The 16,499-nt window shown below is 28.7% G+C and overlaps 5 protein-coding genes across 8 annotated transcripts in view; 3 read left to right on the forward strand and 2 right to left on the reverse strand.

The window, feature by feature from the left end:
* The first annotated feature begins 400 nt into the window (after positions 1-400).
* Positions 401-2,636, forward strand: Pus1 (Pseudouridine synthase 1). Its single transcript, XM_033346728.2, has 7 exons — positions 401-549; positions 631-788; positions 1,013-1,402; positions 1,505-1,847; positions 1,916-2,171; positions 2,244-2,389; positions 2,491-2,636. The coding sequence occupies exons 2-7, from the start codon at positions 719-721 to the stop codon at positions 2,570-2,572; spliced, it is 1,287 nt and encodes a 428-aa protein (XP_033202619.1). The 5' UTR covers positions 401-549; positions 631-718; the 3' UTR covers positions 2,573-2,636.
* A 150-nt stretch (positions 2,637-2,786) lies between these two features.
* LOC117163961 (coagulation factor IX) lies at positions 2,787-6,458 on the forward strand. 2 transcript variants are annotated; one of them, XM_033346725.2, is made up of 8 exons: positions 2,787-3,079; positions 3,390-3,420; positions 3,569-3,961; positions 4,125-4,540; positions 4,614-4,823; positions 5,359-5,657; positions 5,735-6,068; positions 6,169-6,458. In XM_033346725.2, exons 1-8 carry the CDS (start codon positions 3,040-3,042, stop codon positions 6,399-6,401), a joined length of 1,956 nt encoding a protein of 651 aa, XP_033202616.1. In that variant the 5' UTR covers positions 2,787-3,039; the 3' UTR covers positions 6,402-6,458. The 2 variants fall into 2 exon arrangements, with proteins under 2 accessions (XP_033202616.1, XP_076483111.1); XM_076626996.1 differs by having other exon boundaries at positions 5,527-5,657.
* Positions 6,459-6,762: 304 nt separating this feature from the next.
* LOC117163962 (charged multivesicular body protein 7) lies at positions 6,763-9,312 on the reverse strand. 2 transcript variants are annotated; one of them, XM_033346727.2, is made up of 6 exons: positions 8,655-9,312; positions 8,435-8,580; positions 8,283-8,369; positions 7,434-8,205; positions 7,162-7,357; positions 6,763-7,065 (listed from the first exon to the last, which is right to left on the reverse strand). In XM_033346727.2, exons 2-6 carry the CDS (start codon positions 8,500-8,502, stop codon positions 6,983-6,985), a joined length of 1,206 nt encoding a protein of 401 aa, XP_033202618.1. In that variant the 5' UTR covers positions 8,503-8,580; positions 8,655-9,312; the 3' UTR covers positions 6,763-6,982. The 2 variants fall into 2 exon arrangements, with proteins under 2 accessions (XP_033202618.1, XP_033202617.1); XM_033346726.2 differs by having other exon boundaries at positions 8,283-8,580.
* An 85-nt stretch (positions 9,313-9,397) lies between these two features.
* LOC117163964 (transmembrane protein 234 homolog) lies at positions 9,398-11,089 on the forward strand. Its single transcript, XM_033346729.2, has 4 exons — positions 9,398-9,557; positions 9,708-9,859; positions 9,934-10,093; positions 10,164-11,089. The coding sequence occupies exons 1-4, from the start codon at positions 9,542-9,544 to the stop codon at positions 10,244-10,246; spliced, it is 411 nt and encodes a 136-aa protein (XP_033202620.1). The 5' UTR covers positions 9,398-9,541; the 3' UTR covers positions 10,247-11,089.
* Positions 11,090-11,590: 501 nt separating this feature from the next.
* Positions 11,591-16,499, reverse strand: part of blo (bloated) — a 171,679-nt gene continuing 166,770 nt past the window's right edge. For both annotated transcript variants that reach the window (XM_033346716.2, XM_033346714.2), the window contains exons 4-8: positions 15,907-16,122; positions 13,681-13,841; positions 13,193-13,401; positions 12,484-12,759; positions 11,591-12,211 (exon numbers count right to left, since the gene is read on the reverse strand). In XM_033346716.2, coding sequence (XP_033202607.2) covers positions 12,018-12,211; positions 12,484-12,759; positions 13,193-13,401; positions 13,681-13,841; positions 15,907-16,122 — 1,056 coding nt within the window. In that variant the 3' untranslated portion in view covers positions 11,591-12,017. The remainder of the gene's footprint in view (positions 12,212-12,483; positions 12,760-13,192; positions 13,402-13,680; positions 13,842-15,906; positions 16,123-16,499) is intronic.

The following is a 16,499-nucleotide window of genomic DNA, read 5'->3' on the forward strand; positions in this document are numbered from 1 at the left end:
TATTTTGTATAAAAAAATATTTGTTTTTAAAAACGATTAATTAAAAGGGTACTTTAATTCTGTAAAATTTAGCATATGAAATGCTATAAGACATAAGATCACTTTTTCTCAATATATTTCATTTAAGTTAATGCGGAATGAATTTATTAAACTCGTTGTACTTATTTTTAATTTCCACTTCCTTTTCCTCAAATATAATTATTAAAATTTGATAGTGTTTTAGTTCTTTAGTAAAAGCGTGTAAAAACCTGCATCGTAAGCAAAGATATATTTAAGAAATAATGTAATATGCTTGTTAAAACTTTACTTAATTGTTTAAAATTACATATATTTCGCAATTGATTTAGGCATAAATAAAATTAAGTAAATAAGAAAGCATAAGCTACTGAAAGATGTTTCCTTTAAATGCATTTTAGATGTCATATATTTGTACTTATTGGAAAGTTAAAATTTCTATAGTTTCTGTAATTTTGGGTGTATGAAATTATGATAATAATCTATAATATTTTATATATTTACTAATTATACAGTGTCTGTAAATTATATACGGTTCGTGAATGTTCTGTTTGTATAATATATATAAATTATAAAGATAATTAAAATTATGTACAACAATGTTTTACTTTATAGGTTATAGCTCTCTGAAGGTGTATCTCAAAAAAACTGAAAAATTAAAAAATTTTATGCATTGTTTTTAAGAATTAATTTAACATTTTTAATGTTTCGTGGCAATCAGTATATTATTAGAAATAATTTAATTTTTTCCCGTTTTATAAGATTACAATACGGTAAGTTCATTAATATAACATATACATACATGTATATACATATAAAACACTACTATTGAATGAAAATATAGGACAATTATTTGAAAATTATTAAAAAATATTATAATAAAGCATGAGTGATACCTATTGAGTCAAATAATTGTTCAATGTTAATGTTTTAAATTATTTTGTTATTCTTATTATATATATGTATTCTTATGTTAATTATATATATTTAATTTTAGATAATTTTTTTGATAAAAACATGTCAAGCAGTATTAAACAAGATGAGAATATTATTGAACGAAGTAATAAAAGACAAATGATCGATGAAAGTTATGAAATGATAACAAAAGCTCCAAAGGTAGAACCAACTGAAGATGTAGTACAAAGAAAAAACAACGTTAAAAGGAAAAACTTTGTGATAATGTTAGGTTACGTGGGCAGAAATTATTCTGGTATGCAAATTAATCGTGGTACGAAAACTATTGAAGAAAGTTTATTATCTGCTTTGTTGAAAGCAAATTTTATTACGAAAGAACAATTTGAAGATGTAAGAGAAATTAAATTTCAAAGAGCTGCACGTACAGATAAAGGTGTATCAGCAGTTAGGCAAGTTGTTTCTCTACAATTGCGTAAGTATTATATTATTTATTTTACAGTTATATGAATAAAGCAGTGATAATTGTGAATGATGAAAATAATAATTAACGTCATTAACTCATAATCAATTGTAGCTGATTATGTAAACAAAGAAGATATAAATCAGTATCTTCCAAAGGATATCAGAGTATTTGATGTAAAGAGGGTAACAAAAACTTTTAATAGTAAAAATAAATGCGATGCTAGAACATACAGATATGTTCTTCCCACATTTGTTTTGGCTCCAGAAGATTCAAATTTTTTACAAATTGACGAAGAGGAAGGAGTAAATGAAGAACAACGACTTAAACAACTATCTATGATAGATGGAAAGCCATATCATGAATTCCGATTGACTCCAGAAATGCTTGACAAGCTAAATGAAATTTTGAAATTATTAGAAGGCACACATAATTTTCATAATTTTACATCGAAAACGTAAGTTATTTTGTATCGTAAAATCTTAGTATATTACTTTCTCTACTTATTATATTACTTTCTCTTAGAAAGCCATTAGATCCAAGAGCCAAGCGTTATATAATATACTTTCGTTGTGTTGAAACATTTATTACAAATAATATGGAATTTGCAGTACTGGAAATAAAAGGACAAAGTTTTATGTTACATCAAATTAGAAAAATGGTAGCTTTAGTTATAGGGATTTGTAGAAATATTGTGACAAGTGATATTATCAAAGATGTATTTTCAGTAGAAAAAATTGACATCCCTATTGCACCTGGTTTAGGACTAAGTTTACATTTTGTAAGATATTTTAATTTTAATTAGTTTCAAATACGAAATAGAATTATTTAATTAAGATCTTCCTTTATTTAGGTACATTATAAATATTATAATGAAAGATTTGGAAAAGATGGATTTCACAAAACATTAGAATGGCAAGAATGCAATGACGATGTTGACAAATTTTATAAAGAATGCATTTTACAGGATATAATAGATGAGGAAATATCAGAAAAAGTGTATCCTTTTTTTATGTAATAATTTACAGAGTAATTGATTAATATTTTTTAAATTACAGAATACTTTAATAAAAATATTTACCTTGACAAGTGTAATGTAGAATGATGCATTGGTTGGCATCTATCCTAACACCAAAGAGATTTGCATTTAAAGAATATGTACAGTGTGAATATGTATCATGAGATCATTGTATTTTTTATCAAAAGTGTATTACATATATTTGTCAATAATAACTATTTTTAACTATTTTAAACTGTAATGTTATTACAAATGTATACAAAATCTAAAAGAATTTATTTAATTATAGAATATATTCATTTATCGTTGATCTACAAAAAAATTATTGTAATAGATTATCTCTGCTTACTATATGTACGTCTATAATTGCAATTATTTTGATTTTTCTCGTATCTTCCAAGTGTGTGAAATATTAGTTATATGTTATTTCTATCTCGCTTTAACATATGATCATCAAATCAGAATAAAGCGAATATACATCCGCGTATTTCCCCTCACAAACATGCACACAAACAGATAAGAATACTTGTTGCCTCAAACGGGTTATTCCAGATTGATTCAGGATTAGTGACTGAGAGAATTCATCATTAAAGAAGCTAAAGGAATCTTCCCGGCAATTTTCTTTATTATTATGAAAAATACGATAATTATTATTTTAACAATTATATTCAGTAAGTAAATTTTTTTTTGTACTAAACTAGTTTAGTAGTGACCTTGAACTCTGACAAATTTTTATATATACCAACCATAGATAATAAGTATATTTGCAATACATGTTATAACATAAAGCATATTATCATGGAGTGAAATTACATTGTTTTTTCGTAATTGTATTATTATTATTATTCTAAATTTTAAACAATTTCTTGCAGAAAGATATACGATATATATTCTTTATAGCTTAATGTACAAATTATAGGTTTAAAATAAAATAAAGTAAAGAATTTGAAACGTAAAATATATAGTTTATTTATTTTATAGGTTTGATGAAACATGGATATACACAATGTGGGTAAGTTAATATATCTTTTTATAAATATACTGTTATTTTACATCAATAAAATATTTTATTTACGTCATTAATATGAAAGTAATAATATTCATTAACAAACATATATTTCATGGATTTATAACAAAATTCATTAATGTCTTTCTTATAGTATAGAAACATTTCAATGTAAAAATGGAGACTGCATAAAGAGTGAATTATTATGTGATGGGCAGGCAGATTGTAAAGATAGCTCTGATGAAACAGTTGTAGAGTGTACTAAAGCTGAAATCATATGTCCAAATTATGCATTTCGATGTTCTTATGGTGCATGTGTAGATGGAGATGTAACTTGCAATGGAATACAGGACTGTATTGACAATAGTGATGAAACATTGTCTAGATGTACAGGCATTTCATCCAATATGTCTTCATCTGCATCGTGTAGAAAAGATCAATTCACATGCGCCAATGGTCATTGCATTGATAAAAGTAGTCTATGCGATGGTAAAGCAGACTGTGCAGATAATTCAGATGAGACATATATGCAATGTGGTTCAATCATGTAAGTTGTAAAATTGAAGAAAAAGGTCATAAATTTAATGTAGTATAAATATCTCTGAACTACATTACAATTTTACTTGCATTATAATTCATTTCTGTAGAAATAATCAAATTTAATTTATTAATTAACTTATATGGTATAACTCTATTTGACATATTTATAGCTGTCCAAATTTCTCTTTTCGTTGTGCTTATGGTGCCTGTATTGATGGTGATTTAAAATGCAATGGAGTTGAAAACTGTGCAGATGGTTCCGATGAAGATCCTGTGAAATGCAAATATACTACAGGAACAACTTCAACTCCTCCTCCTATAACACAGCGTCCAATACCTCCTATTAGTTCCAAATTTTGTATTGTACCACCAAAACCAGAAAATGGTTATTGGAAATTACACAAATCATATTGCTGTGATATGCAAGCTGGTCAAGTATGTAATGATTGTGATGTTGCACAAGGCACACGGTTAGAACCAGGACAAGAATTAATATACAAATGTAATCCTGGTTATAAATTAAGTAAAGATACTCGTCCATTTTGTAGCTTGCAAGGTAAATGGGTAAATATTCCAGAATGTAAAGGTATGAAAAAAAATTATAAAGTAATATTAAAAATAGTAAAAAGATATTATTGAAATATACTTGTGTTTTACAGAAATACGTTGTAAAGGATTAGAATCAGCTTCAACAGGTGTTAGTTGTAGACGCAATGGTGGATATACTCCATGTTCAAATCCTGTTCCTGGAACAGAAGCAATATTATTCTGTCGTAATGGTTATAAAGAACAGACAAACTTTGCATCATCACGAGTTACATGTAATAAAAATGGTGAATGGAGCCCCAATCCAATACAGTGCATTCCAGGTCCGCTAATGATAAATATTTATATTAATAATTCTTCTGTCTTATTACAAACAGATGCACAAAGAAATTACTCTATGTTTATAGAAGTTTTTGATGATAAAATTGTTATTAATACAAATAAAGGGAAAAATAATAATCCAGACACTGATTTGGCATAGGAAATAAAGTTGTTAAAAGTCTGGATTCAATACTAAAAATATAATATAAAATAATTTTATACAGTATTATAATTATAAATTAATACATTATTTCAATACGTTATAATAAAGGTTTTAATTTAAAAGAAAGTATTATTAAGTATATAAAGTATATTGTATTATAATCTGTGTGAGATAAGTTGCACATATTAATCATATTTATGTATATTCAGTGGAATTTATATAATATTATAGTAATGCTTATGATATATATTATAATAAAATTGAAGAATTTCTAATGCAAATTTGTTAATATTTTGAATATTGTTTGCTACCATTCAAATTTATATAATAATAATTATTTCTCTTTAATGATATGATACAAATATATATTTTAGCATGTGGTGTTCTACCTGTACAGTATACACCAACTATTGTAAATGGAGCTCCAGCTAATATTTCCGAATTTCCGTGGCATGCTACACTCTATAGGGCGGAGAATTCTTTTGCACCAAAAAGATTTATTTGTGGTGCAACTATTATTCATGAAAGACTTCTAATTACAGCAGCACATTGTGTTTATGATGAAGTGGCTCAGAAACTGGACGATGCTTCAAAATTTTACATAGTCACAGGCAATATTTTTCAAGATTATGATTCTCCTTTACATAATAATATAACGGTGAAGAAGGCAAAGGTATCTATATTTATTATTTTTAGTGTTTTGAATTTCTATAACTATTATAATAATCATGTCCTTTACATATATTTCAGGTAAAACATATATACTATCATTGTGATAGATACAGAGGACTTAGCGGAAATTATGAAAACGACATAGCTATATTGGAAGTTACACCATCACTTACATTGTCAAACAGATTAGTACCTGTATGTTTAGATTCGAAGGATGAGATTAAATTAGAAAATGGAATGTATGGAAAAGTCGCAGGATTTGGGAAGACTGCTTCAGGAGAATTTAGTGCAATGTTACAACAAATTACAGTGCCATATGTTTCTTACAGTATGTGTAAACATTCAAGTATTGTTCCTGAAACAGGACAAGTACTTATTACAAATGATAAGTTTTGTGCAGGTTATGTAAATGGTTAGTACAATATTATTGTTTTTCTTTTTAAAATTTAATATAAAATTATAGTACATTGTTTATCTTACATTAAAGTTGATCAAAAATATGTAAATCACAGGGTCTTCAGTTTGTAATGGTGACAGTGGAGGTGGATTGATTTTTAGCAGCAATACATTGTGGTATTTAAAAGGTATTGTTAGTGTTACTATTAGTAAAACAACAGGAGGGTCTACAACATGTAACAGTGATACATATTCTTTGTATACTCAAGTTTCCAATCATTTGTTATGGATTCAGGATATTATTTTATCGATAGACCAACAATCATTACTACCTGTGTGTCCTACATAATGAAATGCTCACCATTGCTTATACTCTATCTCTAATGAAATATACTAATGTAACTGAGATTTAAAGTACTATTTACCTTTCTTTGTACATAGAACATGTTGATGAATCTTTTAAAGAATGATCTATGATAATATATCTTTTTTATATTAATGTACAATCATTCTTTTATACATAAATGAGGTGTCATATACTGGAGGAAGCCATACGATGGAGATACAAAATTATACAATATTTCAAATATATTTAATAAAAAATGTGTAAGGTGATTTACATGTTAAAAATGTATGAATATATAAAATCTTTTGATACACAAACTTTAAATAATATTATTTTTTTAATTTATACAAAATAAATTATATACTTTTATAGAAGTGCAACTAGTATTATATTTAAACTCATTATTATTTTTTCTGTTACAAGCATAACATTTATATAAAACCTTGGTTATAAAACAATATACAATAACTATTATGAAATATATATACACATACATATACAAGTACTATAATTACTTCTGTACTTGTCACAGAAAGACAAACCATTCTAAACAGAATTTGGTGATATCCATATTTTATTTATGTTTATACACATTCATATTGTTTTGATATCTTTTCATTGTTAACCCTTTTTGGCAATTTAGATGATACATGGAACACAGTAGCGTCTATTTAAAAAATATAATATCAAACATAATATTAGACATTAATAATAAAACTAATATAACATTACAATACAAAAAAATATAATATAAACATTTTACCTTCAACATGTAAGTTTTTTAAGTTCGTTTGAAGTTCATCTATGGTAGAACTTAATTTAGTATTTGGTACTGAAGGCAAAATATTTTCATCAAGTTTCATTAAGTCTGCCAATTCCTTTTCTAAATCAACATTTGAATCATCATTCTCAAGAGACTCTGATAATATACATTGTACTTCTTTTTGCTCTTCCAAAGCCTGCAATTTCAATCAACATAAATATTTTAATATAAGTAAACTAAAAATTAACTATTTAGTTCCGAAATTTACTCACTTCTGACAGGTCATCTACAATATCTATAACATTAGACTCTGACAAACAACTCTCGTTAAGTTTTTTTAATACATCTGATCCTATTTTGTAAGCTGATATCACAGTAGTATTTGTGTGAGTATTTTGAATACTTGTTATAAGGCTTTGAATATTGTTAAGTGTTTGAGCTCGCTTTTCAATAGTACTTTCCAATTCTTTCTTTTTTCTCAAATATGTTTTTGCTACCTGCCGTAAACCTTTTGTTAAATATGACTTTGCTTCATTAATAATATTAATTTTTTCTTCTTCCATAAGTTCTATTTCTTTTATAAGTATATTTTCTTGTTTCATTAACTTGTATAAGCCTTCTTCAATTTCTGTTATACTATCTGATGAATGTGCAGCGATTTTAATCAATAATTCACTTTGATTTTCATTATTTCCAAAAACCACCTTTTTTTCACGCATCAACCATATTAAGATTAACATTATAGTATTATCTGATATATTTTTATCTATGTCAGATTTACAACTTTTTACTAGTTCAGAAAATGGTATAAGAATACTTTCTTTTTTTCTTTCTAAAATAGAAAGTATAACATCTCCAAATTCTTTAATGATTTTTAAATGTATATATCTAGTCTCTTTGTTAATTTCATTATTAACAACATAACTTCTAACTTTTGAAAATGACCACACAAGTGGCTTTTTCACAAATGTATCAATTGACCATGCAGTCCATGATTCACAGGGTTCTTTCAAAAATTCAGTTTCTGGAATTATTTCATTATTCCTGTAATATTATATAAATTAATCTTCAATGTAAATTGTTCTTAATTGTATTTTTATAATCTATGAAGATAATATTACCGATGTAATTCTTCAACAACAGTTACTAAACAAAGCGGTGTACAACCTTTCCTTCTAAAAGCACCATTTAAGTCTGCAATAGAAAAGCTATTTCTCTTAGTGTATTTTAACCATTCATATATTAAATTTTGCCAAAATTTATATTTCGATACCCAATCTTGTGGATTAGCAGATTTAGTTCGAAAAGGGGAAAACAAAGCACTAATTCTTTCTTCTTCATTCCAACATTTAGGCATTTTTTCAGAGGGAAGTGGTAAGTTATTATCTACATCTTCAATTTTTGTAGTCATTTTTTTAGCTGAAATAATATTCTTTTAAGTTAGGTTATATTTTTACATGTAAAAATAGAAAACATAAAACAATAATATTTACCTTTTTATGATAATATTAGTTCTACTATATATGATTAATATCTTTTTTAATGTTATCAGATATTAATAATTTTTCATTATTAAAAAGTTGATTAGAATCTTCCTTTCGATAAAACTGTCATTAAATCGTTCTGAGAACGTAGTACAAGCACCTAACCGTGTAAATACTCAGTAGAATCAGTTATTATTCTATCTACTACCAGTTTTGCTACTACTAGATATTTTGCTATTATATAGATTCATTCATTTTGTAAAAAAGCAGATATATTTTTAAGTTGTGAAATACATTTGCTTAGACTAACGTGTATTACAGTAAATTTCTTATTTAAAAAAAAAATGCTTCAATGCTAGAAATGATTTGTAAAATTCAAATTTAGGCAAACTGACATTTTATATTATGTACAACAATCACATTTCTACTTCTGCTGGCTAACTACAGGCGTTTCCTCCCGTTTCCTCTTTGTTAAAACAAATGGCAACATTCATATGGTGCTCGCGACTTGCTTTAACCATATCGTGATGACAACATATAATTATAATATAACCATTTTTAATATAATTTTTATAAGAATCGTATTTGAAATTATCTTAAGTTAAAGAATGTAAATATTATTACTGCTTGAATATAAATGATTGCTAATAGCAGGTCATGACACGACGTCACTAATCCACTAATTATGCTACTTTTCTCTATTACCATCTTTTCTCTTAATTTCGTCTGATCTGACAAACCTTAAAACTTTATTGTATTCATAGTTTGAGGTTATAAGTATCTGTCATTGTTACTGCCACTGTCATCCTTTTTGAAATTCGATAACAATATTAACTTTTTATATAAATATCTTTACATGTATAAATTAATATTCAGTAAATATTGAAACAGTAAAAATGTCATCGTCTTTAGGCAAGTGAATATTGTTATTATTAGGTTAATGTTAGTTTCATTGTTATTATAAATTATATAATATATTTTAAAGTAATGAGTTTTTATTAAGCAAGCTATTACATATATAATAACGTTAAGACTTGTTTAGTTTTTGAATTTATTTTATAGATTCTATAATATTCCTCATTCTTGTGGCATTTTTGTGGGGTGTAACCAATCCATTTATTAAAAAAGGAGCTAAAGGTTTAGAAAACGTGAAATCATCTTCTAAATTTTGCCAATTTTTTAAAGAACTTGCTTTTCTTATTACAAATTTAAAGGTTTCATTTAAAAATTCTATTATCTGAAATATACAGATGTGCTACAATTTTAATAATTATTCTTATTTTTATAGTACATTATACCATTTATCATTAATCAATGTGGTTCTGTATTGTATTTTTTAACTTTGAATAAAGTAGATATATCACTTGCCATTCCAGTCACTAATTCTCTTACTTTTGTAATAACGGCAATAACTGGTTGGATTTTGGGTGAAGAAAAAATACACAAAAGTTGGTATATAATTTGCTATTTTTTAATAAAATTTATAATGGAATTTATGTGAATTATATTAATTTTCAGATACATACATGGGAATGATATTGATTTTGGTTGGAACAGTCCTTTGTTCTTGGGATAAAATAGACAATACTATACAGCTTTAACCTTTTTAGCATTTCATTTTAAAATGTTTTATTAGTTGCAAATAGCAATTAAAATTTTAACGGATTCGTTTGTTTTGTTGTCTTAAATAAAATAATATTTATATTACAATAATTATATAGATATAATTATGTTGATGAGAATATAATCATATATTTTATGATTATATAGATCAGAAATAACGGGTTACATGTTATTATAAAATACATGGAATTTATGACACTGATTTGTTCTTAGTACTGAAAATATTTGGTATTATGCTTATTTATTTATTTCAGATTAATAACTGTGTTACACATGAAATATAATTCATTTTGGGACTTTAATCCTTCGACATTTAACATTTTTATTTCGTACACTTCTGAAGAAGTAAATAATTATATTAATAGATAACATAAATTTATAGATGGATCGATACATTGTCTATATATTCATGATATTTACATATGAACTATAATCATCAATATATACATGACAAATAAACAGCACCAAAGAGGAAGGAATATTGTAGATGTATTATCGAATTCACATCGTTGTACGAAATAATAAGATATTGCAGTAAAACAGATTAAATTCTGCAAGTTTTTTCAAAGTGTCTTGTTTTACTGTTAACATCAAATATTCATTATCATCAATATTCATAATCATCAATATTCATTAATTTGAAAAATTATAAAATGTGGTAATTAATAGCCGAAGAAAATGATTAATTGGAAACATAATAAAGCAAATATAAAGGTCATTGTTAGAAATAAAGATTATTATTACAAATATTTACAATTAGTATATGTAAATGAGATTGAATTGATCTATGCACAATAAACATTTAGAAATTATACATATAACTGCTAAGTATCTCCTTGTACACTCAAAGATGGTGATTGTTATGATAAAATTTAAGAAATATTTTTTTATGCTGTCACTCTTATCTTAAAATATAATCAATATATTAAGAAAATACTTTGCATGTTCGGAAATTTTGATTTCAGTTGAAATAATGTGTATGGATACTTAGAAAAACGGAAATGGCACTCTGATTCACGGTGAAATGAAATTATTTTCTTCCGTTTTTATAAACCACAAAAGAAGAAAAGGTAGTAGTGTAGTGTTGGTTCTGAATGCATTCTCATCTTATGCAACAAATTTAATTTGTTAAATTTGGCAGAGAGAAGGCTGTGTTGTGAAAGGAATATTAGGTTGTGAAGATCTCATTAAAATAAAAGTTGATGCTTTAGATAAGTATGTGTCTTCCAGTTGTGCTCTTTTTTTGTTGGTCCTCTTCTGTTGCCAGTTTAGATTCAATCATCCAAAAGGATAGTGTGTCAGTCAATGAAACAACTAGAAAATAGTGTTTTAACCATGTGTGTACATATTCAGATAATTTTACATTTTGTCACGAATCTGCATATGGCTATAATTCGTTCACAAAAGTAGTTTAAGCGCAATGTGGTTCACAAATCAACGTCATAATTAAATTTATATTATTAATTGTAGTTATAATGATTATATATTAAAACAACAAACAGAAACTTGTCAATTTTTTTTATTCGGTTAATAAAAATTACTTATTTAATCATTAAACCGTTTGCGATCTAAGGCGGATTTCTCATTGTACATTAGAAGAAACAAAATAAAGTGATAGAATAACTTGTTTATAATTATGTTCTTTGCGAGCACGGTGGTGGACCGACGAATGTGTTATCGTTAATCCCTTACGATTACGAATTACATACTTATGAAACTCAAGACTAGCATTAATCAATGGCCTGCCCTTCAAGCACGGGATTTTTTACTTTTCAGCTTAAACCAACCCGCACTCTTATTCGGATCGCGTGGAACCGATGTGGACCTGCTTAATTCTGGTTTTGAGTTAGCGCTCCGTGATTTGGTGGCCAACGATTCCGTGGAAACAGTTCTATCCACCTTCTGCTTGTCTTTCGATTTCAACGTGCTACGATTAATCGTGCCTGCAGTAATAAATATTGTGCATTAATTCGTTACTCTGATACATGATTCTTAACATATGAAATGTGGATAAAAAAATAGTATTCCATAAATAAAATGTTTTTCTTTTTTCATTTATTTACAAAACATCATAAAAGTTTGTTTTTACTTTAACATAATTATTTTAGATTCAAATTCACATTTGTTAAAGTTGTTACATCAAAAATTCAAAATATTTCTGTGAATTTTCTATCCACATTTTATATTTTGTAGGTATTCTTTATTTAATTTTTACCGGTTTTCGAGAGATTATCTTTGCTTCGTCGTATATCTTTTCCACGACGACTTAGCGTTTCACGACTTCTCTGCCTACGTCTCATAGTCGCTAACGGCTTTGGATGCAGTTGTTGATCGTAATTTATTTCGAAAGGTTCTCTATAATGTCTAGGCTTCCAAGGTGCAAGAACACTGACACTTCTTGATACTGTTCTCGTGTGCGATTGAAGTGGTCGATTTAATTCCTCCCTGCTCGCTGCTCTACGTCTCTCATTCGGACCAGGTATTTCGCCCACTAAACAAAAATATAAGTTGTGTTTTAGATATCGAAATACAAGATATAATTTATCGATTACGATAGTTTTTATAGTAAGGCAAATGGAATCATTTTTATAATGTTAGTAAGTACGTAAGAATTTATAAAAAATAAAAATAAATTTCAAGTAATTATTTTACAAAGCGTAATTATTTTACATATGAAAATATGGCAATGAATATTACTCTATCAAGACCAGATTTAATACAAAAAAATAAAATAGCTACAAAAAGAAAGAATTGTCAGATCTCTCATTATTATTATTATTTTCTCAAGAAGAATAATTTAAGAGCTTTTTAACGGTACAAAATAAATTTGGACATTTCCTTATTGAAGTTTTAAAACTGTTTAACATTGAATACATATTATATATTTAATTGTTATAACACATTTGACAATTGTTAATAATTACCTGTAGCAGCATGAAGATATACAACAGATCTCTGTGATCTTTGAGAGTTCTGACTTTGTTGACTGCTATCTCCTGTTGTACTCTCACCGGAAGACAATGCGCTTTCAGCGAGCCTTGGTGGTTTCCGGGGTGGAGACAAAATACCCAAATTGTGGCGACTGGAATTCGTAACATCACGCCCTGAACAGGCATGGTCGTCTCGCTTGTTTCTATAAAACGCAAACAATTATATATGCAATAAAAATTAATTTATTATTTTGTACATTTTTTATGCACATTTTATTACTTCGAATACTTATAGGTATTTGCCTTTTTGAAAAATTTGAAAAAAGTTGATATAAAATACAAAAAAAAAAAAAGAAATTAATAAATATATGTAATGGAGAAGGGAGGTACCCGAGATTTATTTGAAATATGTCTCTCCCGATAATCTGCTATTTAGCAAAGCATTATCGTAATTGCTATTATGTCAAATGGATGCAGCCCACCTGCGATCTCTATTGGAAGAAACAGACTCCTGATCAGTGTCTCCAAAGAAACGCAAATTTTTTTGTACAGAGACACGTTCGGGTGCGGATGAAGCTTCCTCGTCCTCAGTTCCGGTGGTTAAGATTTCGCTTTCTGGTATCCTAGGCTTCTTATCCACTGTCTGAAACAATCAAATTAATGCAAACATCATTAACGTAGTCGCAGGATTATTCCGCTGAAACAGACAACAAGAAAGAAACTATTTTGTAACTATGGACAATAAAAAAAAAGTGGTTCAAGTAAATGTTATTCGGGTGGATAAACCCTATGCTGATAATAAAAAATTAATACAATCTTTCATTTAAACAAATCTAGGCGTCTCTTTTTCCCTCCAAAAGTCGCCTCAAACAAATGGGCAGTCAAATTGGTTAAAAATTTAGCCTCGCCTGTACCATTTAATCAGAGCAAAAATGAAGTCAATATCTTCATTAGTTTCTGAGAAAACAATTTATAACACTATATTTTTGTTACCTCGAATAACAAGAAAAACAAACACTGCCTTATTTAATTAAAAAAATAAAAACACGGATTTATTCCATTGATTCAAAATGATATATGTAGTTCTTCGCGATAACTAAAGAAATTCATGTCAAGCCAAAGTCGGAAATAATAGAGCTTTTTAAAGAGCAATATAAAAATGGTGCGAAATGGGAAAGAAATAAGATTATAATTCGTTGACAAACGAACGAAGAAGAGCAAAAAAGAATGTGTGCAAAGAACAGAATAATTCGATATGCTTTACATTATACGATATATAATAAAGCCTGGTAGAAAGATATATTCTTTACACGAACGAGAAAAATACTGGCGTCTCGCTTGTTTCCAATGTTTCCATCCGTGGCGCCCTCATGAGTCATGATCTCCCTGGTCCATCGACTCATCCTCTATAGATTATCGTCTACGGTAAGATTCACGCGCACGCAATCATCTCGAACGGCAATAGCCGCAGAGAGACGGCCAGGCGCGGCCTATCGAAGCGGTCAGAGAGAATCGAAATCGGTGCCTGACAGAGATTATTCCGCGGACGATGGTTAAAGCTAGGCAGCCCCCTGATCGGCACTTAATCTCACGATTAAATTAAACCACAGAGCGCAGAGTTAGTTAAGCATTTAATCAAACAGGTAATTGGAGGTTGTACCGGCCTAATGGCTCCGCTCCGTAGCGACCTTTACCGACTGATGAATGCACCAACTTGCTCAGTCGGCTCGCCGCGAACTCGATAACCGGACACACGATCCATCCGCTCGTTATCAGATGCAACTTGTAAAAATCATATACTCTTAGCTTCTGAGTCTCTCAACGTAAAAAACAGCCCGACTTCTTGTCGATTCGATAGGAGTTTGTATCCCTGTCATTGTAGGGGGGGGGGATGTGTAATGTTGAAGAAAAAATTGGCGGTGGGATATTTGATATCTGGAAATCTCGAAAGCGAAAACTTTTGTTCTGTTTTTGTGATTCGAAACTCTTGAAACCTATGTAAATAATAATTTGTATAAATAACTTACGAGAATATTGTGACTCTATGGTTTTATTTTTATTTAACTGATAATACACCAATTGAGTTTCTAATCATTTAGCGTTCGAAAGAATTGAAAAAGCTAATTTCTTTTAATCGGAATTTTTCGGAAAGAATATTTTTTAAATTAGTTAGTCCGACGAATTAGAATTACAAGATACTGATAAATTAAGAACAAATATTTTACAGGTTCATATGTAACATTGTCGATAATAAACAGTTTGATATCTTTAAAGTATCACGAGCATGGAAGAGATGCCTCTTAAGGATAAAGATATTATCAGCTGATTAGGAGCTCTTTAATTTTCGATGCAAACGTGTCGCGTCACTGTAGAGGTGTTCATCGTGATATTATGCATACAACATAGCTGGGAACCTCGGAATCCCATTCTCTACTGTAATGTCGCCCACTTATTACCAATTTTGGAAACGGTCTCGTGGAATACGTTCGCGGAATTTGATTACTTTGGAGACCGTTTCGGATGAATGATGTCATAAACCGGAATACTTTATGCCGTGTCTCCTTGATCATTTGTATCTTTTCCAAGTCGAAACGTTCATAAATCGTTGGGCAGATTTATAACATATCTCATTACTTCTTATGAACTTCTTTAGGAATTTTGATTTAATTGTTAGAATATGACGTGATCTCATAAGGACTGAAACTTACTTTAATGTTCGACTTGTTCTTCCTTGACAGAGACTTGAACCAGCCCTTTCTCTCAGCTTCTTGTCCCTGATTCTCTCTGGTAAGGGTGTTGCTTGACTCGCAAAAGGATTCCTCTTCTCTGGTGAGTGTACCCGTAGATCTTGACAGCCTTGTCGGTCTGGGCGGGCTGGGACTGCCGCTGGGAGTGGATAAGCGTCTTCGTTGGCTGTACTCTTCCTGCAAAGAAATATCGAAAATATACTTTCATGCACCGGCCTCCAGGAATTCGCACATTTTTCAGAGTATATAGACGATTACTATACTGTCAAGTGGATAATATGATTTATATTAAAATCGTTGTACAGCTGATCATTCTAATCTATATATAGATACATTACTTCCTCGTATAGAGTTTATTAATGATTGAAGATATAAACGAAACACAACCTGTTCATCGAAGAATTTAAAATAAACTGAAAGTAGGACTTTTTCTAACAATATCTATAATCATTCGGCGATTGAAGCGAGGAATGAACGAGAGAATGAATTTCCTCTTTCGAGAATACATATATACGCGAAGCGCTAAGATCTTTGATGCAACAGTAGCCAATTGA

The sequence above is a fragment of the Bombus vancouverensis genome, chromosome 2, assembly GCF_051014615.1.
Source record: "Bombus vancouverensis nearcticus chromosome 2, iyBomVanc1_principal, whole genome shotgun sequence".
NCBI lineage: Eukaryota > Metazoa > Arthropoda > Insecta > Hymenoptera > Apidae > Bombus > Bombus vancouverensis.